General features: G+C 48.4%; 5 protein-coding genes across 5 annotated transcripts; 4 read left to right on the forward strand and 1 right to left on the reverse strand.

Moving 5' to 3' along the window:
* The first annotated feature begins 5278 nt into the window (after nt 1–5278).
* On the forward strand, nt 5279–7414 carry BO72DRAFT_37311 (GSK family serine/threonine-protein kinase). The gene is made up of 7 exons (XM_040941066.1): nt 5279–5492; nt 5602–5774; nt 5834–5917; nt 6007–6355; nt 6410–6603; nt 6664–6868; nt 6934–7414. The coding sequence occupies exons 1-7, from the start codon at nt 5447–5449 to the stop codon at nt 7065–7067; spliced, it is 1185 nt and encodes a 394-aa protein (XP_040803805.1). The 5' UTR covers nt 5279–5446; the 3' UTR covers nt 7068–7414.
* Nucleotides 7415–9015: 1601 nt separating this feature from the next.
* On the forward strand, nt 9016–11738 carry BO72DRAFT_494143 (NCBP1 family protein; the record flags this gene model as incomplete). Its single annotated transcript, XM_040948435.1, has 5 exons — nt 9016–9182; nt 9243–9522; nt 9569–10512; nt 10567–10748; nt 10858–11738. 5 exons carry the CDS (start codon nt 9016–9018, stop codon nt 11736–11738), a joined length of 2454 nt encoding a protein of 817 aa, XP_040803806.1.
* Nucleotides 11739–12652: 914 nt separating this feature from the next.
* Nucleotides 12653–14269, reverse strand: BO72DRAFT_37400 (sterol desaturase family protein). Its single transcript, XM_040941109.1, has 2 exons — nt 13643–14269; nt 12653–13577 (listed from the first exon to the last, which is right to left on the reverse strand). Exons 1-2 carry the CDS (start codon nt 13909–13911, stop codon nt 12788–12790), a joined length of 1059 nt encoding a protein of 352 aa, XP_040803807.1. The 5' UTR covers nt 13912–14269; the 3' UTR covers nt 12653–12787.
* Nucleotides 14270–15472: 1203 nt separating this feature from the next.
* Nucleotides 15473–18471, forward strand: rcoA (putative transcriptional repressor TupA/RocA). Its single transcript, XM_040941133.1, has 8 exons — nt 15473–15738; nt 15918–15999; nt 16076–16248; nt 16469–16998; nt 17209–17679; nt 17732–17864; nt 17940–18015; nt 18137–18471. Exons 1-8 carry the CDS (start codon nt 15618–15620, stop codon nt 18159–18161), a joined length of 1611 nt encoding a protein of 536 aa, XP_040803808.1. The 5' UTR covers nt 15473–15617; the 3' UTR covers nt 18162–18471.
* A 6630-nt stretch (nt 18472–25101) lies between these two features.
* BO72DRAFT_372609 (C2H2-type zinc finger protein) lies at nt 25102–26658 on the forward strand (the record flags this gene model as incomplete). The annotated part of the gene is made up of 4 exons (XM_040941050.1): nt 25102–25884; nt 25944–25997; nt 26071–26244; nt 26308–26658. The coding sequence occupies 4 exons, from the start codon at nt 25102–25104 to the stop codon at nt 26656–26658; spliced, it is 1362 nt and encodes a 453-aa protein (XP_040803809.1).
* Between the last annotated feature and the right edge of the window lie 315 nt (nt 26659–26973).

Below are 26973 nucleotides of genomic sequence, written 5' to 3' on the forward strand. Positions count from 1 at the left end.
TTATTCACTCCCCTTGGGGGGAGGGGGGGGGGGGCGGATCACTGCTTCAATCTAACACGGTAACACCTAATAGTACATCCACTTGGACTATGCCCTTCCATGGTAGGGTAAGATTAGCCCATATCCCATCATCCAGTGTAGGGCCCTTGGTTTCAAACAACGTACCCGATTATCACTCTACAAGTCACGGTTTGTGCTGTACTGTAGAGTCCATGCGACAATATCATGTCCTGCTTGGAATCTGAGAATTGACACTCGCTCCACAATGACATCTAAAGCTACATCCAAGCTAATTACCATGAGATTGAGTGTGGCGGAATCCTGGTCCCACGTTTAAACCGAGGGGCGGGAAAGAAGATTGGATTTGGTAAAAAAAAAATGGCTGAGAAAAAGTGATACTCGAGTGAGTTATCACTTGTAAAACGGCGCCTCCCCTCTTTTCCCCACTGTGACATCATCTTACAGCTTCTTTATACCCATAAGTTAGGTATGTGCGTGCCATTTACCCGCTTCTCTCCCACCCTTGTGAATGAGAGAATCTCAAGAAAGAAAACCTTCCGGATCCATTCCCACAAGATTCAGGATCTTGACATGGTAAATCCTAAGCTCAAGAATTACTGTGTTGGACTATTATAGCACATTATGCTGTGGGCTAACTTAATAATGCGCAGTAGTCAGTAAGCAGCTGCCTATGATCGGCCGTAGACAGCACTGGCGCAATTTGTGTCTACTGCAATGATAATCAGCAGAAGTCACCTGAAGGTGCAACAACCCCCCCTCCCCCCAGTCCTGGTCAGTGATCACTGTAGGTATTGCGTCTAGACGCTCGCCCGACATCTCGAAATCACCCAGGATTGGTCTGGGAGAGCATTGCCTGCCAGGTGGGCTACTGCCTCTAGCAGCGGGCAGAGTTGGGGAAACATCTTCAAGTCGAGATCCTTTGGGCTGATTAAATAGGTGAAAGGAGAAAGACAAATTCCGTAACTTCAATTCACACAAATGAGAATGAACCCTGTATCAGCGGAGGTAAAGGCAAAGCTTTGGTTCTAGTCTCAGTCTGCGCTTGGTGGTTAAGTCTTGACAAAATGCCCTACTATACACGTGGTTATGCTCCGAGAAGATAGGCTGGACAGTTAGCCCTATGTAGTAGAAACAGTATCCACTGTCCACAAAGAGCTGTGCCATGATTGCTAGTACTGCATCTTTTCGTCAGAAAATCTTCTGATGGAGCTTTATGTCTTGAGAGGATAGCCAAATAATACTTCAGTAATGCTACTGCACAGTACCATCGTGAAGCCTGGGTTCGAGGGAACAATTCCAGGTATTTTCCTGACTCAATGAAAAGAGCCTGTTTGTGATATAACTTGAGACACCAGCTGCGTACATAGCTGCTCCCATCTTGGCAAGTTCTCAAACGATTAATAATCGCTAGTGTCATCGGCAATCTCCTAATTCATGTACAGTATTGTAGTTGAGAGTATACTTGATTTGAGCAGCCATGCAAGTGCAGGCTGGAATAGATTTGCTTGTTATTCCGACTAGCTACTACCAAGTACCACTAGTCACAACCTGTTCATAGAATCCGCCTACCCACGTCATCTATTCAAAAGTTATCCTATCAGTCCTGGGTAACATTGTCTCGCATAATGCCTACAGAATGCCAAAATTAGCTAGCTGTCTAAAACATGCTCACTGGTCAGAAACTCACAATTCCATCGTACTATGTATATGTCCCATTGCATTGCAAACGAATAGGATGATGAGTAGGCTACGGACTGCTGGTTTTGGCGCGCCGAAGAGTCTTTGCGAACGTCAATATCAGCGAGGGCCAAGGGATCACTGGTATAAACTACCTGTCTTTCTTAAGGAAAGTCAAGGCATCATATTAAACACTCTAGAGTTAGCTTAAATCTATACTAATGTATGACTACCAACTCTCACAACCATCCCTAGCATTCTTGGTCTCTGCCACAATTGGGACAGCAGCCATAAGCTCCATATCCTCCTGGGATCAATTCCCCTTCAGTTCTTGTGGCGAAAGGATTCAAGTCGGCCATGCTCCAAATAGCAACGTGCTTTGGGCAAAAGAGGCGAGTCAATCTATAGAACCCACTTCTCTATATATGTTATCATTATATCACTAGACAGAGTCGGAGAAGATGGCATAGGTTGTGGATAACAAAAGGGCAGCGCCAGCGCCATAATCTAGATTGCACTCGAGCATGGAAAGGGTGCTGTGGCCTGTGGAATTGTGGCGGGGAAAGCCTGGTGGGGGTAAAGGGGATTTGGGGAAGGGGCAAAGCACGTACGATTAAAACCCATGCATATAGTACATGGTTAATGTATAGTATTGTATACTTACACAGCCTGCATTATTTATTACAGCTTACAGTAAGCTATTACTTCGTACCTGTACCCTGAAATTTATCTCTCTCCATGAACTGAGATTGAAGAGGCTGAGTCCGCTGGAACCACCAATCAACAAAGTACTAGGGTGAAAATCACGGATGGTCACTTGACATGGAGCAAACCAATAACAGCAGGTGATGGTAAAAGACAGTGTAGACCAAGCCTACTAAGGTAGTAGTAGTCTGCTCAACCTGTCACTGGGACTTCATGAGTTCACTACGCCCCATGGTTACTTGCTGAGTACGAAGTACTTACATAGTATGTACAAAAAGATTCCTTGGGTCATGACATCGATGGTCCGGACTCAGCTAGACATCTACCCAGATTACTCCGTACCTAACTACCACCAGTTTCTAGTTTACTAACTTACACTACCTGATTTAATTACCTGTAGTGAGCACTAGGTACTTCGTATACAACTACTAACTAACATTAAATAGTCTATGTCATGTGCTCCTAGTGCTGAGCGCCCGGTCACCTGATTCCACCCCCCCCCCCCCGAAATCTCTCCTTAGCCCCACCGCTTCTGCGCCCCCCCCTTCCCTTCCCTTTCCCCACTCACCTCCCTTCATTTTTTTCTTCTCTTCTCTTTCTTACCTACTGCAGGGACAGATAACATCTTAATCTGTGAAGATAGAGGAAGTGTGCTAAACCAACTACCTAAACTTCCTGGTACTTACTCGTAGTATTTATGCGTCATAGCTCTTCTCATTGAGGCCGTTACCGTTGCCAGGAATGACGCTACAGTAGGTTTTGGCTCAGGATCTATTATTCCTGCATTATAAGATCTCTCTAGAAGGTTCAAATATGGTGGAAACCCGAAATCCATCAAGGTCATTTCCGCCTTATGTGATCTTATACCCAAACACTTAAGGCCCAAGGTCATCTGCCCATGGAGCAGTGGCTGTTCTCGCCCAATCCTCGCGGTTCCTCGCCAGGTCCGCCATCCAAGTCTAAGTTACCTGCGAGTAGTCATCATAACCCTCGTTGCTTGGTAGGTATATTGAGGGGACGCATTCAAGCGGGATACAAGCCTCGCTCTGCCCTCACCCATCTGTAGTGACCTTTTCAGGTGATGTTGACCAGCTCTTTGTGAAAACAATGCATAAATTCTAGCACTTGGGTGTGAAGCCTGGTCATAACAATGGGGCTCAGGCGGCGTTCTCTCCAATAGTCACCTGGGTTATACTAAATATGAACTTAGTGTATGTACTGTACTATACCTTGCGTCCAGCTGCAGTAAGGGAAGGAACGTTATAGGCGATTCGATTCAATACATACAACTTATCTAGAATCACTTCTAATGAGTTTAGAAATGCAGTTCCTACTTGGAATGTGCCAATCTCATCTAACATGGAATTGTTTGGATCAGAATTCTTCGGGTAAGATATGTAACTTATGTACTATAACAGCACCCCCCCCAACCCATACATGCTGTACTTATACTGTATTTATACTGTACTTTTACTGTGCATATATAAATACATACACAATACTTGAGATTAAAGACATAATCTCTAGAGGTATGTATTGATCAGTCCGTGGACAGTGTATTATCCCAGTCGTAGATAGACCTCAAGGGAACTATATAGTGTATAAGTTTTATATTAACAGTATATCCAGATTGCCTATGAGCTAGTCCTGTCGGGGATCATTATGCCGGAACTTGATGAAGAGCAATCCTAGGTGCTCTTCTTATTTTTACCTTCAAGATACTAAGGTAAGTTTTATACATACCACAACCATTCGCACTGCCACAGCTGCTGCTGCATGCGTTTATCGGTAATATTACGGAGTACCGCCGTTACAATTGGTGACAACTAACTTACAAAAATTTTTCCCTTCGTCCTCCTCCTCTCCCCGGGGAGGTCCCCCTCCCAATTTATCCATCCCAAGCTAGAGAAGTAAAGTACCCTCCAGGCTAAGCCTGGTCGCTGCTCTTCTGGGCTTGACATTCCAGATATCGGGGCAAGCTGTAGCTAAAGAACTTAGTAGTTAGTAGCTGGGCTACTCACTTCTGTCTCCTTTGGGAGTCAATCGTGGGTCTGTCTTTCCTTATAATGTTTCCCCTTTGCTGCCTTCCTTCTTGACCACTGTGTTTGAGTGAATTGCTATTGCTTCTTAGTTCGTGGCTGTACGTACTTGGAATCCACTACATTATCCGAGAAAAATAGAAGAAAAGAGAAAAGAGAGAGAGAGAGAGAGAGAGAGAGAGAGAGAGAGTTGTCCCGTATGCTCGTGTATTCCTTACTTTACTATTCTCCCTCTCCCTCCCGGTGCTTTATTACCGCGTTCCTGCAGCCCTCGCGTGTTCGGGCTTCGTCGCTCGACCAACGTCACCTGCTCTCGCTCTCTTCTCCTCTTCCCTTTCTCTCTCTCGCTTTTCCCTCTCCTCCGACCATCCCTCCCCTACGAGAACCTGTGCTTCTCTTTAACCCTTTACCTTACCCGCCCTTCCTTGAATTCGTTCGGTCACAGTTACTGTTCTCTCTCTCCCAACCATTTTCCTCGAATCAGCTGTTCTGGATTCTTTCCAGCTGCTTCTCCCCTTTCCTACTAAGACTATCTCTCTCTTTCTCTCTCTCCCCCCCCCCCCCCCCCCCCCCCCCCCCCCCCCCCCCCCTCCCCTCCCCTCTCTTTTCGTTCTCTGCCCTCGCCCGCCAGCAGTTCGCTCGAAATTCAATTCTCTCCGGGCATTAACTGCTTCCTGGTTTCTCTGTGTACTGTACTTCTTGGCGCCCTGTTCAAATCATTGGTTTTTGGTCGCCGGAGTCTTCCCTTCTGCGATTCGCCCGCCCGCTTCTCAACCCTTCATCTCACGCGCACCTCCACTCAACATCCACCGTTCGGATAGCCCGCCCATCCAGCGCACCCCTCTTCAACTTGTGCTCCACCGACGCCAGCCTGCCTCGAACGGATTTTCTACATCTTGCTCCAGTATCTCTGCGCACCCATTCGCTGTTGACCCTCAAGCATCTCTTTTCTCAATAGCGTCATTCTAGCTACCGCTCATTGTCGTCTTCACAAGCTATCCGTGATGTCACAGAATCGGCCTGGGGTGTTTTCGAGTTTGCGCATTGGTGGTAAGACACGAATCCCCTTCTGTCTCCCTCTCGGAAAACCTCAATGTCGGTTGTTTGATCGCTGAACCCGGTGGCTGACTCCATTTTCCCATCGCTCATCATTGCGTAGAGGTCGTCCGCGAGAAAGTCCAAGACGGACTCACTGGAGAAACCAAGGAGATATCCTATTCACAGTGCAAAATTGTCGGCAATGGATCATTTGGTGTCGTTTTCCAGACCAAGATGATGCCGAGCGGCGAGGACGCTGCCATCAAGAGGGTTCTCCAAGACAAGCGTTTCAAAGTGCGTGGCTCGGGGCGAACTACCTGACGATGCGTGCAAGGTCGCTGACAGACTCCCAGAATCGTGAGCTTCAAATCATGCGGATTGTGCGCCACCCCAATATTGTCGAGCTTAAAGCATTTTACTATTCCAATGGCGAAAGGGTATGGACCACCTAACCTCCACTTCTCCATTCCATTGCGACAAGATTTTAGGTGTTTTTGCACTACTCTCCATGCTGACCGGTCCGCAGAAGGACGAAGTCTACCTCAACCTTGTCTTAGAATACGTACCGGAGACGGTCTATCGGGCATCACGTTATTTCAACAAGCTGAAGACGACAATGCCGATGCTGGAGGTCAAGCTATACATTTACCAGCTCTTCCGCTCCCTGGCATATATCCATTCCCAGGGCATCTGCCATCGTGACATCAAACCGCAAAATCTCCTCCTAGATCCGAGCACTGGCATCTTGAAGCTCTGCGATTTCGGTTCCGCGAAGATTCTTGTCGAGAATGAGCCTAACGTCTCTTATATCTGTTCTCGTTACTACAGAGCTCCAGAATTAATTTTCGGTGCGACGAATTACACTACAAAGATTGGTAACTATCGCCGCTATATCCCTAGCGTTATCCTTTAATGCTAATCGTTCTTAGATGTGTGGTCTACTGGTTGTGTCATGGCCGAGTTGATGCTCGGACAGCCGCTTTTCCCGGGAGAGTCGGGAATCGACCAATTGGTTGAAATTATCAAAGTTCTGGGGACACCGACGCGAGAACAGATCCGAACCATGAACCCCAATTACATGGAACATAAGTTTCCCCAAATCAAGCCACACCCATTCAACAAGGTAGACTAGATTCCGTTGGCATTTCGTTCTTCTAGCAATCGGTGTCTAACTCAGTATTAGGTCTTTCGGAGGGCACCCCATGAGGCCATTGATTTGATCTCCGCCCTGCTAGAATATACCCCTACCCAACGTCTGTCAGCGATCGAAGCGATGTGCCATCCATTCTTTGACGAGCTCCGAGACCCCAACACTCGACTACCCGATTCACGACACCCAAGCGGGTCAACAAGGGACCTTCCAAGTCTTTTCGATTTCTCCAGACATGGTTCGTTTCCTATACTTTGGGTGGGTTTGGCTTGTTCAAAAGCTAACGCATGTCTGCACCCACAGAGCTCTCTATTGCACCTGCAATGAACACCCGGCTGGTCCCTCCTCATGCGCGCCCTGCACTTGAGGCCCGCGGATTGGACATCAACAATTTTAAACCACTCTCTAAGGAAGAGATGCTCGCACGCCTAGACTGAGTCCGTGCATGTGAAGCTTATGGGTAACACGCTTTCCACAGTGCAAGGCCCGTTGCACATGACTGCAAGTCTTTGAAATCATGTCGTATGGGCTCACTTTCATGCATTGGGCGATTTGTGATACATGGGTAAGGTTTGTCAGTCTTGTAGGACTAACCCATCGGTTGGAGCATCCGGGAGCTGGCTTCTGAATGAGCGAGACGGAGAGAAATGGCATAACGCAAGCATAAGGGCGGAAAATGGTACCAAAAAAAGGGGGGGGGGGGTTATGATCAGAATGAAAAGAAAGAAAAAGAGAGCGAACGGGAACAGACGATGTGTGACTCGGGCGACGATCAGAAAAGTTTCAAAGAGGGGCTCAGGGATGATGACCGTTTCACAGGCAGGGTTCGAGAAGTTGTCATACCCTGGAGTCACCGAGTTGTCTGAGACAGCTCGTGGGAAGAAACAAAAGTGATACCCTTATTGCGTGAGTCTGCCGTTCGGAATTTGAGTATGTCGATTGTGAATCTCCCATCCGAGGAGTCCTTGCAACAAGTTGCCGCAAATCTTGTTCAGAGAGGCGGACAGGTATATCCTACAAATGCGTCAGATATTATGAGGATTTTCTTTGTTTGGATGCACATTGCTCTGTGCCTGTGAGTGTGCTTGAATATAGGTATTGGAGGTCTTCTCCTTGACTTGCAGCTCTAGATGCCCTCATCTGTGTCTCTTTTGCTTCATTCCTCTTTTGCTTCATTCCTCTTTTGCTTCATTACTCGAATTGTCGAAACCTCCATTTTCCTGTTGCCCGGTTTTTCCTCGTTCTCACTTGTTTCCCTTATATCATCAACCTATTACTACTTCTGATTTTCCTCAATCATCGTTCGCTTGACAAAGGATGGTCATGCTGCTTGACTCGCTTACGATGAAGCTACCATGCTAGTATGGTATAAAAATGCCTCTGATCTCCGCAAGCAGACAAGCTTGCTTCTCTTTCTCTTGCACAACTCATGTTTCCATTCTCCCCTAGACTTCCCAGACAGTATACCTGGAGCTCCACATTGGGCAATGTGGGTGATCGCTAAATCAAGGTATTGACGCCTTAGCGAGTATCTTCTGGCATGATGTTACACATACAATCCTTCGTATCTCGATGTTTTTGCACAATCCCATCGCTTAGAAGACGCTATGTCTCTGGGTCGACTTGATGGGAAAGGCGGCGTTGGTTAGTTCTACTAATTTTCTCGTAAGAGAGAGCTTGCGGCCTTTTTGCCCCTTTGCCCCCCCCTTTCTTTTTGGTTGCAGTGTCAACTATGAGATGAAACCTTTCGCAATGGCACAGTACGTTTATAACACAGGGGAGTCAGTTAGCATTTCTAAGCTGAGTTCGGAAGAAGATAGTAGTTCAAGTTCAGTTAAAAATATGCCGGTTATATAATCAGCGGGTCGGAGGATCCCATGCCCCGGAATTGATGAGCATCATCGGTCGGCACTGTTTTGCTTCAGAGCATACGCGCTTCCACCCCGACGACAATCCCCACCAAGAAGCCGATAACCCCGGTCTCTCTTGCTGCGTCAGCTGCAGACCAAATTATTATTTCGCTTCGCTTGGTTGAATTCCGTGTGGAGCAGCCCTTGAGGACCTAGCACTTTCCCCGATGGCTGACTACGAACGTCGACCTCATGGCCCAAGGGGTGGTCGCAAGAGACGCTATAGAGGTTAGTAGCACCATTCGCTCACTAGAATGAGATTCATGGCTGCTTTACTTCAGTTTGTGCTGTTCTGTCATCTGTATCCTTGCTTTACCCTGGGCAGTTGCTATTCTTGCTTACAGATGTGTATGGAACGTCCAGATGATGACGACTACGACCGCCGCCAGCGGCGCAGACACGAGGAGCCTTTATTTGTCAAAGTTCGGAGGCAGTTGCTCACAATTGCCGAATCTGTACGATTTCCTGCAATGACATGGCTCGCGTCCGTGTAGTAGCCCCAGTCCTCGAGCTTACCTTTTACACTTCTCTCCAGGCCGCCCGAAGAGCAGAGGACGACGCTATCCATATTGCGAAGACTGTGGCTGAGAACTACGGTGATGATGAAATCAGAGGGGTGTACCTTGAAACTGCAATCGACCTGTATGCAACTACCTATGTGAATGAGTATAGCCTGGCCCGGAGCTAACACTCACTAAACAGTGTCCTTGAGCAGCCATTGAAGATCCCCTTCATTGCGGCAACAGTTCTTGCCGCAAATGTCTTGAATCCAGAGCCCGTCTCAGAACTCCTGACGAGGGCGGGTGAAGCTCTGCAAGGATACGTTAATGCTGGTGCGTGGCGTGAAGTCAAGCTCCTCCTGCGCTTCCTCGGTTGCCTTCAGGGTATCCTTGAGGGAGATGGTATCTTTCCCTTGTTGGAGGAAATCTTTGCACGCGCAGTCGACCTTCAAACAGCCTCCTCTGAAGATGCGAGTAGCCCGGTAGCACATTTCTTCGTACTGAGTAGATGCTAACTGTCTGCGACAGTTGCTCGGTTTGGAACTCGTCAAAATTATCCTCTTCACCTTGCCATATGTAATGGCATCCCCAGCGACCCGCTTCGAGACCCATGCTACTGCCCTCCTTGAAAAGACAGACATCATCGCATCTACTCCGCATGCTCTTGTGGATCTTGTGGACCCATTCTGTCTCACCGAAGGCAAGCCGGCGGCCACGGAGAGCGTAATCAGCTTGATGCAGAAACAGTTACAGGGCGAATCGAATCGGTCTTGGGAGCTCGCATGCCTTCCTCGCCCATGGAAACGAATCTATGAAACCCTCGAGGCTCAGAAAGAAGCCCAAGACGAAGGTGCTCAAGATGAGGAAGAAGCCGAATCTGCAAGCACTACGGCACCCGGCGCAAAACATGCTTTTCCGCAAGTCGTCATGCCAAGTCCTGTCGGCCACGGAGCGAGAGCAATCTTTCCGGAGATCTACCTCTCTGTCTATGCGAACCAAGACATCGAGACGGTACCTCCAACATCGGATATTGCCTCCTCTCTGCTGCGTGACTCGCTCGTTGACACTATCAACATTCTGGACTTCAACCGAATTGCAACTGCGAAGTATCTAATTGACGTGGATTGTTATTTCACCCCAAATACCTTCGTCAAGCGGGCCACGCCTTTTGATCGCTTGCGTGAATTGCCCACTGATCGCCCGCAATGGAAGCCGGAAGACGTTGCCGTCGATGCAGTATTCTCTCAATTATTCCAGCTGCCATGCCCAGAACACAAATTCATCTACTACCACTCAGTACTTACCGAGTGCTGCAAGATTGCTCCAGCCGCCATCGCTCCAAGTTTGGGCCGAGCTATTCGTTTCCTATATCGCAGCCTTGAGAGCATCGACCTTGACCTCAGTCAGCGATTTCTGGATTGGTTCTCCCATCATTTGAGTAATTTTGGTTTCACTTGGAAATGGAGTGAATGGTAAGATAGAGCAATCTCCATTGGCTTCCGCTGGTAAGCTAACTTGGTTATCAGGATCGAGGATCTGGATTTACCTGCAGTCCACCCTCGAATGGCTTTCATAACCGGAGCGCTCGACAAGGAGATCAGATTAAGTTTTGCTCAGCGCATCAGAGGAACTTTACCGGACCCATATCAAGAATTGGTTACGGAGGGGAAGGAGAAAGACACACCTGATTTCAAGTACATGTCCGACAGTATGTTTATCATGCCCCATATCTTACCCTTTATTCTCTTCCCTCTCGCTGCTCTACTATCTCCCGGTTGGTCTCATCGACATGACCAGTGAATTGACACACTGTCCAGCTACACCGTATTCGAACGAAGGCAAGGAAATTATGCAGCTTGTTCGAAAGAAAGCGAGCGACGAGGAGATACAACCCTTTATCGATGCGATAGAAGAGCAAGCTAAGTCTTTAGGGGTCGAGGATCCGCTGATTCCATCCACCGACGCATTTGTCACGGCGATTTGCTTTGTGGGATCCAAATCTCTATCTCATTTCCTCTCATGCATTGAGCGTAACAAGGAGCGACTATTGGCCATCGGCCCTAAGTCACCTCGGGCTCAGCGTCAAATTATCACATCCGTCATGGATTACTGGGTCGATCAGCCAGGCATCGGTATAAATATTATCGACAAACTCCTGAATTACACCATCCTTACACCGCTGTCAGTTGTCGAATGGGCCCTAGTCGACAAGCTCGAGGCAGGTACGGTTCTCGCCAAACCGCACGTCTTCGAGATGATATCCGCCACCGTTGGGAAGGTCACAAATCGCCTACGACAGATCGTTGCTGCCCGTACTCAGCCTAGTTTGTACGAGCCTCAATTGAGCGTCCTGGACGAGACTCTGAAACGCGAAAAGACCGATATGCAGGCTCTTTTCCGGGTAATTGAGGACTCCATCGTGTCGGTTGCTGGCGGCAGTAATGACGAACTGATGGAAAGGGGGGACGGAAGTGGTACCTTACCTGAAGATGAGATCATCCGGCGCTGGGGTCAGCGATGGCTCAGGGTATTCCGGCGCAAAGCTGGCGTTGAGGAGTCCTTCATTGTCGAGGCCTTGGTCGGAGCAGCTCCGGTCGGTAGGGTAGCACCTACTCCGGTCCCTGATGATGCCGCCGCTTCGGAGCATGCCCCGTTGAACGGAGATATGGATATTGTTGAGGGTGATGGTGGAAAATAAGAAGTCTACAAGGTCCGAGTGGTAATTTCCAGTTCTCTGTGGTATGATAGGGACCGTCTGTATTTGTCTAAATTGGGCTTGGTTCTTGCTTTGTATCCATAGGTGCGTATGTGTATGTGTTGTTGTAAGATCAATCAAGCCAGCGAATCAGCGCAATTTAGAGTGACATGTATGGGTTCCCTCTGATCGAATCTTTTGGAAGATATCCAGAAAAAACACCCCAACCATGATAGATAGAAGCTTGATGTTCTGGGCGTCGGTGACGTGGTGTAGAGGCAGGCTCATTTCAAGAAAATCCACAAGGACAGGGCGAAAGGGGCTCGGCTAAGAAGTTCCAGATGTCAGCGAGCCACGAAAGAAACACCAAAGCCATGCTCCGCATCATGTAGTCTTTCCATGCTGTCTTCCCATAAAATGTCGCTGTCGTCGTCAATTCAATTTTAGGTTTCGACTGCTCTAGACTCGTGATTGTATTGCGTCCGAAGATCCAATAATCTATTTGTTTCCAGTTCTGGGGTCGGGAAAAAATATATAAAATGTATGTACAAGCAGAACTGCAGGGATACCTAACTGGAGCGTTGAGGGTAACTCCGAAGTCGCGCCACCAGCGCAGCTTAATGAAGCACTTTGACAACGAACGTAAGGTACGGAACAGGCATTAATAAGACAACCATCATACCAGAAAGTGTGTTGTACAGTGGTGATTAGGAAGTGTGATGGCGATAGCAAAAAAAGTGTTGTGAAAGCAAGAACCATGAACTCGTGAGGCCACCCTGCCATGGAGCAGACATCAGTTGGTTGGAATCAATTTCGCATATACTCGATTCCGACGCCGTCAAATCATGATCCCGAGACGTTTTGGGGCAACCGTGGATTTGTTTCTTCTCGAGCCCTCGAGGCCAACGATGAGCGTTGGCTGCGCATGTATCGGATCATTCCAAAGGGGGGGGTTGGAAGAGCCAGGACGAAATCTAAAACCGACAGGCTGATTTGGGGTCCCTGTATTGATTGTGATGGGCGAGCTTGGAGACACATAGATGATTCTTGTGTTACAGTCTTTTCTTGGTCTCTCCGTCGGCCAAGTAGCTCCGATCATCCTCGCCTTCGACCGTCTGGAGAATGGTCTCCATCTCTTTCGTTTGCCGCTTCCATTCTTCCTGGTCATTTTTGGTCTCGCGGCGGAAGAGCTCCTCGTTTGGCTTCCGGTAGCTGCCACCCAGACGATCCCACAGAGTAGTGAATTGACCGTAGTTATAGTTGAAGTAGAGATGATGCATTGTATGGCAGGCGGCCCCGTTGACGACTGGGCTGTTGGCCACGTATTCACCATCATGAATAAGTACAGTCCAGAGATTAATGAACCCGAAAAGGAAGACGTATGCAAGTTTCTGAAGGGGAAAGATGAAGGGGAAGACGTGATAGGGAACGCTCTGGGACCAGCCATCAAGCGGGTGAAAGGCGTGGGATGCGAAGGGACTGGGCATGATCCACTTGTGGTGAGGCTTGTGTAGTGTCTTGTAAATTAAGGGATGGTGCAAGCCACGGTGAATCCAGTAGATGCAAAGATCCGTAAAGGCAATGAATAGTGGGAATTGCAGGACGCTGTAGTAGGGGAAAGGCTCCTCATCAAAAGTATCGTAGAGTTTGGCGTAGCCACGGACTTCAGCGACTAAAAAGGGAGCCGTCAACAGTGACATGACCGGCATCGATTGCATTGTTTGCGCGATTTCCATGGGGATTTGATTCTTGAGAAACTTGGGGTGGCGAACAGTAGTCTTGTCCCAAATGAAGATATACGAGAGTGTGGCACAAATGAAGTAGACAATCAGACCAAAGATCCTAATATCGTGATAGTCTCAGTTAGCAGTGAGAATGCGCGACAGGTGGGGGATCGCATCACATACCAGACGATCAGAAAAAAGCTGAGAAACTGACGATAGATGTTGTTCCTCGGCCAAGCGCTCAGGTAGGCGTATTTACTGGGCTCCAGAGAGAACAGCTGCGTGGCCGGTTCATAGACGTAGGGTTCGGATGCACCGAAAAGAGACAGTGTGCTATTGGCAGCCGTGTTAAGCCCTGGAATTGAGACAGAGGACGAGAGCGACAGAGGGAGGAGGGAGGAGTAGAGGCGATCACCAATGAAGGTGTCCCAAATTTCGAGGGCGATATCCATAATTGTTTGCTGATCGCCACAGGGGAATGGTGAACGGAGACAGAGAGAGATGGTGGCTCTCGACAGTAACAACCGTCCACAAGGATTAGAAGACCTTCGCTGGGGAATCGAGTAGAAGATAGAGACGAAGGAAGTATGGTTTTCAGGGACCTTAAATGAAAGGAAAGGGAAAGAACAAAAAAGAGGAGAGGGGGGGGATGAGGGGAGGAGGAGGAAGAGTACGGTAGTAGGAATTAGGAAGAGTTAGAAAATGAAAGAGGGAAGAAGAGGTACTGTAGTACGGAGCCAAAAGTAGGGGTAAATTTAGTTTGCCGTGAAGAGTAAGTTAATACCTAGCTAGTTAGAAGAAATAATGCAGGCACCGGTGGAGTATCCGATACAAGGAACGCCAATCAACTTAAATGGTCTGTTCAGGACGGAGGGATCACACCAGAGCGGAACAAACCCAACCGCTCGTCATCGATAATTTGTTGCTGGCTATTCGCCTCTAGTGGGAACGGAGTATACAAGTAAACCCAATATATAATAGGTATGTTCATGGATTGAGCACATGTATGTATCTATAATTCTATAATAGACTCACTTATGCACCAAGCCAGCTTAGGCTTTCTAAAAAAAAGAAAAAGTAAAAGTAAAAGTAAAAGTAAACCAGATGCAAGTGGATGTTGATGATACTCTTTAATAAATGTCAAGCGAGTTAAGCCTGCTGAGTACTGGCGCGGCTATATACCTACGGTAGTTACTTGTAGTATCACTAGCCGCGAGCAATCCTCCTCAACTCAGACAGGTTACCAAGATCAATGATACTGATAATCCGTCAAGTCTTGCCCGTCAAGCCGAATGAAAAAGCTGATCTGGTCAATAAGAGATTAATTCTTAACAGTTGACCACCGAGTACTGAGCCATTGATACAACAGTGCTTGCTGCTCCGTAGCCGGCCAAGAAATGGTTGGTCAACTGGCCAGCAGCGCTTGGTTTGTGTCCGGAGCTGCAGCCGCTCGCTTGGAGCGGCAAACATGGGTGGCGATTGGGTAGCGGGGATATCCCAGCGGAGTTCCGTACTTTGCCTAAACCGAACTGTCACCTCATCTGAATCGACACCCTTCTCCTCCAGGCTCCTCCCCTTCCTACCTCAGCCTCAGAAACTCAACCACCCGCTCCCTCATTTCATCCACCACTTCCTACCCTTTCACCCTCCCCCACCCCCAAAGACACCACCACATCATATTCAATTCATTTACAATCACCCTGGCCCCTCCCCTCCCTTGTCCCACTTCTCTTCTCCTCAATTACCTCTCCCTCAGCTTCACCTCTACCTCGATCGGTTCCAAAGCTGATCCCCTTTTTCTTTATCATCGAAACCTTGATCTCAACTTAAGCTCACTACTGCGCCAAATCCTTCAGGGCGCGCTGTAATGTGGCTGCGTTGACTGATTACCCCTTTTCAGTCTCTGTGGCCCTGTCACCAAAACCTGTTATCCTCGTCGTCCATCACAGACAACAAACAACAGATATAACCGTTAGGCGGAGCAAATCGACTTTCTTGCTTCTCTCATCCCACCGCATCCTCCCTCCTTCTTCTCCCCTTCGCTCTCTCACCTGGGTTTTCTTTGCCTTTTGTCCTCGTGTTTCTCCCCGAAAATCGATCTGTCAGAGTCGTTTCTCTGGCTTCTTCACGCGACAGCACTGAAACATAACTGTGCGCTATGTATAACACTCATCGCGGGATGGTTCCCGCTCCCAACTCTCGCCTGACAGAGTTGTTGGACCAGCTCCGTCAGGAATTTGAGAACCAATCCAGAAGCACTGGCGAGTTTGAACACCAGTGTACGTCTGGCCTTTTTTTATTTTAACGTGGCTCCCTGCATTGGTTCTGCGACCAACTATCTCCCTTACCTCCTCGATCGCGTTACAACGATCTACTGGAGGGGAAATCGGAGGGAATTAGAAAAACAACTCACATAGGGCCACTTCCTCGAGGTGCCGCTTGCTAATCGAATGTCTAGTAACCGGACAGCTGCAGGAAATGGAAATGATTCGGCAAAAAATCTTTCAGCTGGAGCAGACGCAAGTGAAGATGAAGAACGAGTGCGTGACCTATCACATCCGGGGATTACTTTGAGTGCGCATGACACAAGGAAAGCTAATGCCTGTTGCTTCGCAGCTATGAAGCGGAAATTCGAGTGCTGCGACACGAGCTTGAGTCTCGCGGTGTCCAACCCGTCTCATCGCATATCACCGGCCCTGCTCAGCACGCTGGCCCTTCCCAGGCGCCGCCGCCTGCCTTGGGTCATGGTCCGAGCAACTTGTTCGGCGGTATCATGACCAATCAAGGAGGTAGTGGCCCCGGTCTTGCCCCTCCCCCTCCCCAGGATCAGCAGCCTCCCCAGCATACTCTTCAACAACCTGCTGCCGCGGCTCAGCAAGGAGCGCCGCAACCACCGCAGAGCTCGTTCGGAGGATATCAACCTGGTGCTGCTGTGAACGGTACGTTGCGACTTGGCATTGGAAACAGAACTCCTAGTGACTAACTTGGCTGTGCCTTACCATTGTCCAGGCTATGGACCCCCTCCTCCACCTGCTGCCTCCCCAGGTCCTGGTAAGCGGCCTCGCGCCCCTCCTGGCCCGGCTACCCCCCAGCAGACCCATCAGCTCGCTTATCCCGATCCACGCGTCTCCCCGCAACTGGCTCGGCCGACCCCTCCTACTCAGTCATTGGTCCGCGATCGCCCTGGGAACATGCTTGCCAACTGGAACCCCGACGAGCTACCGGCTTCACAGAAGCGGGAGGGCGCTGATTGGTATGCTGTGTTCAACCCGGAAGTGCAGCGCGTACTAGATGTCGAACTTGTCCATCATCTCGTCCACGACAGCGTCGTCTGCTGTGTCAGATTTAGCCGAGATGGCAAATACCTTGCCACTGGCTGTAACCGTCAGGCACAGATTTACGATGTTACTAGCGGTCAGGTTGTCGCCACTCTGCAAGACGAAACAGTCGATAAGAACGGCGATTTGTACATTCGCAGCGTTTGCTTCAGTCCGGATGGCAAGTATCTTGCTACGGGTGCGGAAGACAAACAGATTCGGGTACGTCTAGCTCTGCATCATCCTTAGGAGGCGAAAGCTTGCCTGGCAGCATCGCCTTTCCACCCCTACTCATCCTCCTTGTTTACTGCGCATGAGCTTTGTTTTCTCCCCTTGGCCCAACCGCCCGAAACTTGCTATATGTTACGGATTCGCCTACAAAAGGCAATTGGCCAAACCCACCTACTACAGAAGCTAATTAATGTTTTCCAGGTTTGGGACATCAGTTCTCGGACTATCAAGCACGTTTTCAGTGGCCACGAGCAGGACATCTACTCTCTGGACTTTGCGGGCAATGGCCGCTATATTGCTTCCGGCAGTGGAGATAAGACTGTCCGTCTTTGGGACATTCTCGACGGCAAGTTAGTTTACACCCTGAGCATTGAAGATGGTGTGACCACTGTGGCCATGTCACCTGATGGTCATTACGTCGCTGCGGGTTCCCTCGACAAGAGCGTTCGGGTCTGGGATACGACCACCGGCTACCTTGTGGAGCGCCTGGAAAATCCTGATGGCCACAAGGATAGTGTCTACTCGGTTGCATTTGCACCCAACGGTAGAGACCTCGTCAGTGGCAGTCTCGATAAAACCATCAAGCTCTGGGAGCTCAATGTTCCCCGTGGCGCGTACCCGGGGAGTGGAGTCAAAGGCGGAAAATGTGTCCGTACCTTTGAGGGTCACAAGGTAATTTGTCTTTCTGCTATCACCGCAGCTTTGTAGTAGCTAACTTTGTCAGGATTTTGTGCTCAGTGTTTGCTTGACCCCTGATGGCCACTGGGTTATGAGTGGCTCCAAGGATAGAGGCGTCCAATTCTGGGATCCAATCACTGGCAACGCACAGATGATGCTTCAAGGTCATAAAAACTCAGGTACGTTCTCCCGACGATACGTTCTCCCGAGCAACCTTGCTATTTGGTGTGCTTCCTAACTGACCCCTTTTCTAGTCATTTCTGTGGCTCCTAGTCCCACCAACAATCTATTCGCTACAGGCAGCGGTGATATGCGGGCAAGAATCTGGAGGTAAGTCCCAGTACCCGTGATCATAAGATCAGCATCATGAGACGGAGGGTTTCCCACCTGTTTGATACCTTTCATGAGCGTTGCTAATCATTCTGGTCTTTCCTCTTCTTTTGTCTTCTAGATACTCTACGTACACCGGACGGTAATTGGGCTGAACATGGGAAAGCCTTGGCGCAAATGTGAAATGTCTTCTGTCTTCGTAACTGCTGTTCTTGCCTTGATTTTGAAACTTGCTGCTCCTCGCTTCGTTCTGCTTCAGGGTGTTTGCGTTGCCGAAGGATGATCGCGTCCTTCCCCGACTCCCGCGCGCGGTTGGGTAAGTGGCCATCCTACAGGGCTGGTCTTTGGCCTCCAAAAGCGCAGCCCAATAATCAAAAGCGAAATCAGTCTACGGGCTGTGTTGGTAGTAGTCACCCGCTGAATTTCCGGTAATGAATTTGTCTTCAAAAGAGGCTAATTGCCTTAATGATGAAAGCACTGTGAATCGTGAATGATATATGTGTAGACTTCATGCTATCTACATGGTAGCTTGGGGAGGGTGGCACAACTGGCCATAACAGGCGATTTCGAGGGAGCTACCTCGTTTGCGAATCAGATACACAATAGTCTAGCATATGCTCTGGACTTTACTACTGATCGACAGTAGCTATAACCCGAAGCAGGCTGTAAACCCTAATGTCTTGCTGGTCTGTCTTTCTGCAACAGTGTGCACTCTGCAGGAATATTCACCACAAGGGAAAAGAAGATGTAAATTAGTCTTATGGCTTGAGTTCCAGCACATGGTTGCGGGATTTGAAAGTAAGATCAGGATCTATAGCCTTTTTTCCGGAAACCAGATATGTCTTTCGTTTTCTTTGGGAGGGGGCAAAGCACCCCGGACCCCCCTTGGAGGGATTCTGAGACTGCATCGAGCACCGGTGTCAAGCCACGATTCATGTGCAGGTGTATGTCAGCACAGGTCCATAGGGGGTTGATCGGTTGATCTGAAGTTAAACACTAAATGGGGCTGCCATCAAGCATTCAGCTTATGGAGATGACGCAAAACCCCTGCTAAAACATTGCTGAACTAAACCACGAAACCACGCTGACGTCTAGGTTCCGTATCTTGGCTACCTGAAAAAACACGCACCACAACTGCCGGTTGACAACCCAGCTGGGGTGTCGAGCCCATTGCAATTTGGCCAATGCAGGGACAGTCAGCACCTACATATTCAGTAAGTCAATTACGAAGTACGATTCTAGTTTTCCCTCCAAAGCACATTCAATACGAGTCTGTGTGTCCGGTAGGGACGGAAGATCTCCAGTACGTCCAGTACAAAGTGCTGGCCCCAACTTCGCGATGGGGTTGGTATGCTCTATCCAAACTGTGGCATTAGCAATATACTGTAAATATTATACTGTACACTGTACTGTACAAGGTATTTGGGGAAAGGCGATGGGATTAATATGAGTATTTCATGGCTGAGATTGTTAGCACACAAGTGGCCTAGTTAGTAGCGTTAGTCGCGGAGTTAGAACAAACAAATGGAGAGATTCTGTGGCGTTCACGAGGGATTGCCAAAAAAATACAGGAAGATGAAGGGCGTTGAATGATCGACTCGGGAGTCTAAAGTACTAGGTATTAACTGGTGTACTCCGTAGATACCTGCTCCTAAGAGTCTGGCATGAAGGGGATGCCAATCAACTCGTGTCTCGGTGGCAGCAACAGTTTGGAGGAGCCATTGGCGGCTGATTTCCATCCCGGCCTGGCTTTGTGATGACTACTACCTACCTTACTAGGTAGTACCTAGTAATAGCCTGGTGGAGGTAGGTACCTAGGTAGGTACCCCTCCCTACTGTAAGTGTTGAAGACGCCCGAGCGAGGATGGAATAATGAAGCGGAAGAATGACGCGGTATGAGTGAATGGAATGATAAAGGGTAACTAATTGGATTGATCTTGATTCTCAATATGAAGCTATTCGTAAAAGGATTGTTGAGAGGGAGGAGAAGAAGGAGGGAGAGGAGGATATCCCCCAACCAGGCCACCGCTTGCCCGATAAGGAAGGCACCACCTCCACCCTTGCACTTGCTACCTCAGTGTCTTACCTGGCATATCGGCGATAACAGCTGAGGGCTTTTGCTCTTTGCTGATTGTCCTACGCACATGGAGAAAATAGTGGTTGCTACAATTACACTAATGCATTGTACATCCACGCAGATCGTGCATGAACTACTCCTGATGTCAGGTTACTTGGAGACCACAAGTAAAGTAAGTGGTCAGAGGCTAAATTAGGAAGTTAGAGATTACTGTAGTATAGCGTGCATGAATAGGTCAAATTGCAAGTCGAACTTCCTACACACAGAGGGAGATAGGGTTGAAGAGTCAAATAAAAAGAATGGATGAAGAGCAAAAAAAAAGCTGCTTGGCTCATGATTTTAGAGGATGTTGATCGGGGTCGAATGTATTGTATCATTGCCTTGTGACGTATCCAGGGGAATGGTCCTTCTTTTGCCTCCAGATTGCGTCTTCTTGTCCTGTTTGCCTGTCTACATACTCATGTAGACCGCAGATCAGCCGCCAGCGGTAATATTAGCCAGAAATTCAATGACCACCGGAGATGAGACAACGCATCGTCCTATTTTTCAGATTGATGGTTCGCTAACTCTATGGAGCACAGTCTCCGTACATCTGGGCTTGCTCCAGTGTTGAGACGGAGCTTTCAGCATGGAAGGACCAAGAGCGCCTCGTTTTCATTCCCCCGACCCGGACTCCGAATGGATCCTCATACCGTGAGGCTAGAAGAAAGAACCCCACAGCACAGGGAAGGGTCAATAGTACAGTACTGTACATACGTACTTGACAATCCCAAGATAAAGAAGGCCCGGCCCGTCACTACTTTTTTTCTTTTCTTTTCTTTTTCTTTTTTTTTAACCAACACTCAATCGAGATTGCTAAGGTATTCCAATAGATCGATCGTACCCTTTTCTCATAGAGGCCATGTAAGAGTAATTATCACCACTTGATCAAGCATCCACCTTCTTTAACTCAACAGTGAGATTCGCCCTTAGGACTCTAACCAGGGCCCTTTAAAGCACGAGCATCGTTACTCGGTACCTTATTGTTATCCTGACTCGGGGAAAGGATGATAGATATATACCTAGTTATGGCGGGTATTGGTTTACTGGTTGCAGCATGATGACTACTCTGTAGTTACTGTCCATCATTCCAAGTTATAGGTCCCATATCCCGAGCTGTCACTCGACATGAGGGGCCAAGGCAACGGAACTTTACCTACGATAGCCTTGAGTGGCCGAGAAGGAGAGACCCTCCCCGCAGTGTCCACGAAGTGATCAAGAAAAGTCCATGGCGGACAATAATGGAAGGGGAGGATGGACGAAGGGAAGGGGGTTTGGGCGGGAAGGATATTGGCAGGCAGACAATTCCTTGTCGCCAGTCGCGGCTGTCGCAAGTTTTTTTCTGTCGAATTCTTGTTTTATTTTTACACAATAACGAATAAAATAAATTGATTTCAATTTTGCTTGCGGTGTCTCGACTAGTCTACGTGCTTAGGCTAAAGCATAGTGGTGGGTGGAGTGGAGCAGCGAATGAGCCCTCTCTAAAACTCATGTGCACGGGGAAGAGGAAATGACAAGGCCTGGGGCCCTGGGGGCCTGGGGGCCTGGGGGCCTGGGGTTGATGGACCTGAATTTTGAAGGCTGCACGAAGGCTGAAGGAAGGCTGAATGAGTAGTAGGTACAATACTGTACGAAATACTAAATTAGTAGGTAACTTACTAGATAGACCATGCATGTACTTTACTCCGTGGTCTGTCTACGGAGTGCTCCATGGGTACTCCGTAGGTAAGTAATTGATCGCCTGCGGGCGGTCCGTCCTCGGGATCTCCTGTCTAATTTCTCTTCTACTCCACCCAGCAAGAAACACATCAGCTTGATGTCAGTGGTTTGCTCACTATAGACTACGAACAGTCTACTGCTAATACGAGTAAGTAGATTTGGCATACCTCAGAGTCTGATGCTGATGAGCAGCAGCACAACCCCGTTCTTGACTTTGAGAATTCAATCCCATAATTGACATCGCCGCGTCCTCCTCTCTATCCGCATCCGTGCCTTAGAGCCACCCTGCCATGATCTACATACAATCAATCAGGTGATGATCGTGATCCTTCGAGCTCCCGAGGGATCCATGCTCTGAACAAGCCCCCATTCGCCGAGATAGATCCCGATAGCCCAGGTAGGGGCCTGCGTAAATGACTGGGGTATCCAAGCTGTTCCAAGAACCACGCAGTTGCGATACGAGAAACTTGATCTACTGTTAGGTAAGCAGCATGGCAGTCGAGAGTGAAAAGAGACAATGTCTTATCTTCATAAACGAGGGCTGTCATACCTCGCTATTCCGGTCTCAAAACAAACATGCTCGGAGCCTGGGATAGTCCTCCGTCGTCTCTAATACTACGGAATACGCAGTAACTTACTAGTCAGGTACAGGACTATGATTACCTTAAACCAAGCTACTACTACCGGTACTACTACTACTCATAAATGAACCTGTGTCAAAAGCTACATATTCCGCACCGCCTATTTGTGCGGAGGAGGGTCGACACCACGGAGTATCACTATGATGAGTATGTTCATACATACTTTACATACATAGTCATACGTACTGAATATGTGCCGTGTGCCTGTGACTCTATACAGTGTACTCTAACCGCTGCTAGCAAGAAAAAAAGAAAGAGAAAAAAAAAGTGGAAAGCCAAAAATGAAAAATAAAAAAAAGAAGGATAAAACCTCCGTATCCTTCAATGTGGTGTGGTGTGTGATAGTCAGTCAGCCCGATCGGAAGGTCACCACACATTCCGCGATTGGGCCAAAGTGTCCACGAGTACGGAGTACTCCGTACAGTAACTTACATGGTACTGGGTAGTCAGTCACGGTGTTCACCATGCAGCTCTCAAAAGGACCAAATTTTCGCCCCAGTAATGTCTGAGGTGCGAACGGGGCCAAAACAACAGAAGCAGATGGGTGAGAAAGTGAGAGAAAAGCTAGAGTAAGCAGAAGGTAGAGTGGAATAGATGAAAATTAAATAAAGTGAACAAATAATAATGGAAGCAGAAAAAATGTTCATCAGCCTCGAAGGCCTGGATCTTACCTACAATTTTGTACCCTGGGCAATCATCATCGATCTTCCCGTCTAAGACCACACTATTATCTTAGTAGGTAGGTAGGTACTGTAACTACATGTATGTATGTACACCACCTCAGGTAAACTCGAACCGCAATGATGGAACCAGTTTGAGCAATGTACGGAGTACTTACTTTAATACTGCACAGCCATTTATTTCAACCTCCAAGTACTGTACATTCTGACAAACTGGACAGGGCGAGGCGAAATTGAGATGGAAAAAACAATGCGACAAACCGAAGCATGGTACGGGCACAGCTGAGAGGCACTAAGTTACAGAGGAATTAGAGGAATTAAATAAGTTTATGTTAGTTAAGTTAACTAACATACTAACCGTGGACTAGGTACTGTACCTACTCAGTAACCAAGTCACAAGTGCTTAAGTCCCTGCACCACCCATGTTCTGCGATCCTGCATATGATTTCAATCAGGATCTTTGTCTTGTTCTTGGTTCTTCTTGATCGTCTTCTGTTTCTTGTTCCTGCTCGTCTCTTCTCTTTTTCTTCTATTATTTACCATTTGGTTACCATAATTAGCTTTATTTGTATTTTCTCCATTATTTCCAACACCCGCCATTCTCGCCCCCATCCTCTCCCCCCCCCTGAGTGAGCCTTTCTCTCTCTCGATTTTACCTCTTACCTACCTAGGCAATAATGTATTTTCTGACTGACATGCATCCATGCATCCATCCATACGACTTACATCCATACATCCATACATCCATACATCCATACATCCATACATCCATACATCCATACATCCATACATACATGCAGCATTCATACATCCATACATGATGTGTACGGATGGATATACCTATCAATCTTTCTTCGACTCCGACCATGCCCTCCATTCAGCTACCTAGACCAGGTACCAATCAACAGGCTAGATCCCTGTCGATTTCCCACCCCGCTGCTTCCACTTCTCTGGGACACTAAGAAGGGGGGTGGGCGGGATTGACTTGTATATCTAGTTCTAGATCGCCATCTCTCCAGCTGTTCTCAGCTGTCAAAACAGGCGAAAGAAAAGACCGAGAAAGAGAGAAAGAGAGTGAGAGTGAGAGTGAAAGTGTTTTCAATAAGCTTCGCCAAAACAAATCTCAAGGCCAAAAGTGAAGGAAAAAAAATTAATTCTCTAGGTAAGGTTCCGAAGAGGTATCAATCTTGACCCAGCCGTTTTCTGGCTCGCTGCACAGTCACCTATTCTTTTTGTCAAACGCCTGAAGATAATCTTCCCCCCCCCCCCGGAGTATGAAGCAACATCTCTTGGTGAATAACTCATACTCATTGATTAGCGGGTCCCACGGCCGGCACTGATGCCATTGGGGTGACTCCACTGGCTGACAGCTACCAACGACTATTGGACATTCGACTACTTTTCTCGCTTCCTTGTCTCTTGCGAGAGCCCATATAGACAAGCCGAGTCCAGGATCTACAGAAGGACATATCCCGTTTGGGGTGTTTCTCAAGGACTCCTCTCTCGCCCGATGTCTGCACCTTGAATCCAGCCTGTGCAATCAATCAGGATTCACATCCACCGGCTTGCGGTCTTTGCTATTTTTGCCCTCATTCGAAATAAGCTGTTGGCCGTGAAATATAGCAAGGTAGTCTCAATCCTCACTGCCTACAGCGGAAGGGAAGGCTATTTCCCTCGCCCAGCTATAATACACCCCCCTCCCCAACCAACCCCAAGATCATCTTTGCCTCTTCCTGTGCTCCATCCACAAAATTCAGACAAGACCATAGCTAAAGGATTGCAGAGATAGCCCAGCCACCGGCGTCGGTCTTATTCTCGGCTTTTTGTCTCCCGGAAGAAGCTTCGAAAGCAGACAAGATTCAAAACGAGGCTCTGAGAGCCCAGGGCAATAGCCTCCAAACCTTGACTTCGATTTGAAGCGCTTACCGATATGGAGGCAGCGGAACCTGTATCCTACGAATTCCCAGGCCATGCTATCGGCGCCGTTGCACCCCGTCGGATGATGAACACCAGCCTAGGCCATACTCTACCATTTTACACCAGCCCGACTGCTTCATTCCCTCTTTCTTTTCATCAACATTCGTCAGCGAGCTATGGCTTCGGACATCCCATGAATCAGCACCATCATCATCATCCACACCAGCATCACCACCACCAGACTAGCTACCAGCATTACTTCGTAGCGGGTCAGCAACCCTTGAACTCCCAGCCGGTACGCCTCTCATCGGAGCCGCCCTCTATCCAGCCAATTCCAGAGATTCGACCGGCCAAGAACGCGGTCAGTCGGATGACGAAAGATGCCTCGGCCAGTATTGACCACAAGTCGAGCGTTCAGCAGCCATTGGGACAGCATCCGACGTCTGGAGGACCAGCACAGGGGAGAAGTCCATGCCCGAATGAAATCGAATTCTCAACCGAAGTAGACATCCTTATGAAAACGATACAATCAAAGGCCAGCACTCAGTCGGCAAACGTGCAGTCACTCCCGCCACTTCAGCAAATGACGCATGGAGTGAATCCAAGTACCTTCGCCCCTCAATATTCGATTTCAGCAGCCACGAACCCGCGCTGTACTGTGATTGTTGAAGATCAGCCACTGCGCTCAGGAAAGAAGCGCAAGTATGCTTGCACCCTTCCACATTGCGGCAAGAGTTTTGCGCAGAAGACACATTTGGACATCCACATGAGGGCCCACACAGGAGACAAGCCCTTTGTGAGCGAAACAACATCCTATCAAACCAATGGAATAGGCACTGACAACTGATCTGTAAGGTATGCAAAGAGCCCCTGTGTGGCCAGCGCTTCTCTCAACTTGGAAACCTGAAGGTAAGCCGCGCCTATGCCTTGATGCTGCTCGCCCATTCATGCAATGTCTAATTAGTTCTGTCGGTGGCTTTAGACCCACCAGCGACGCCATACAGGAGAGAAGCCATTTTCCTGTGAGATATGCCATAAACGATTTGCCCAGCGTGGCAATGTTCGCGCACACAAGATCACCCACCAACATGCAAAGCCTTTCACTTGCCTTCTGGACGACTGTGGTAAACAATTTACACAGTTGGGTAACCTAAAGGTGTGCCCTTCCATGATTCACCTTGCTGCTCGTAGAACTCATCTGGGCTGACTAAAGTGGTAGTCACATCAGAACAAATTCCATGCAGCAACCCTGAAACATCTGACTCTGAAGTTCTCTCAGATGACTGATGCAGATAACATGAGCTCACAAGACCAGAAGCTCTGGGAATACTTTGCTACCTTGTACAAGAATAGTAACAAGGGCATCAAAGGCCGCGGAAAAGATCGCAGGATATCTCCGATTGCGAGATCCGAAACCAGCCCCGACACCCGCAGAAGGCTGCAGTCTCTTACTAACAGTGACGGAAAGGGGCGGCGCCCAAGTTATGGAGATACGTCGACCTATAACGGAGCTTCCAGTAGCGACGAAGAGGACGTTGGACCTTACTTCCTTGACAGGCAAGGACACTGACCTATTTCTTGGGGGAATTTCTTCTGTTTCTATAACTTTCCTTCGCTTTGAGATTATGCTGATACCAGATTCAATTACTGTTCACATTTTGCTTTCATTTTCAACACACGAAAGGAACACTGCATTGGGAGGGATGAAGTAATTGAGGGGAAGAACATGTCCAGGGTCAGATGTAATACATGTACAGCATCCATTCGTATAAGCAGATTCTGATCTCCAGATAGATCTTCGACTTGCTCTGCCTCTGTCATCCTGCTAGTGATTAGATGAACGAGTAGGGAACGTTGCCCCTTTAATCAGTTTTACGGACGTTGC

Source organism: Aspergillus fijiensis, assembly GCF_003184825.1.
Source record: "Aspergillus fijiensis CBS 313.89 unplaced genomic scaffold BO72scaffold_12, whole genome shotgun sequence".
In the NCBI taxonomy this organism is placed as follows: Eukaryota; Fungi; Ascomycota; class Eurotiomycetes; order Eurotiales; family Aspergillaceae; genus Aspergillus; species Aspergillus fijiensis.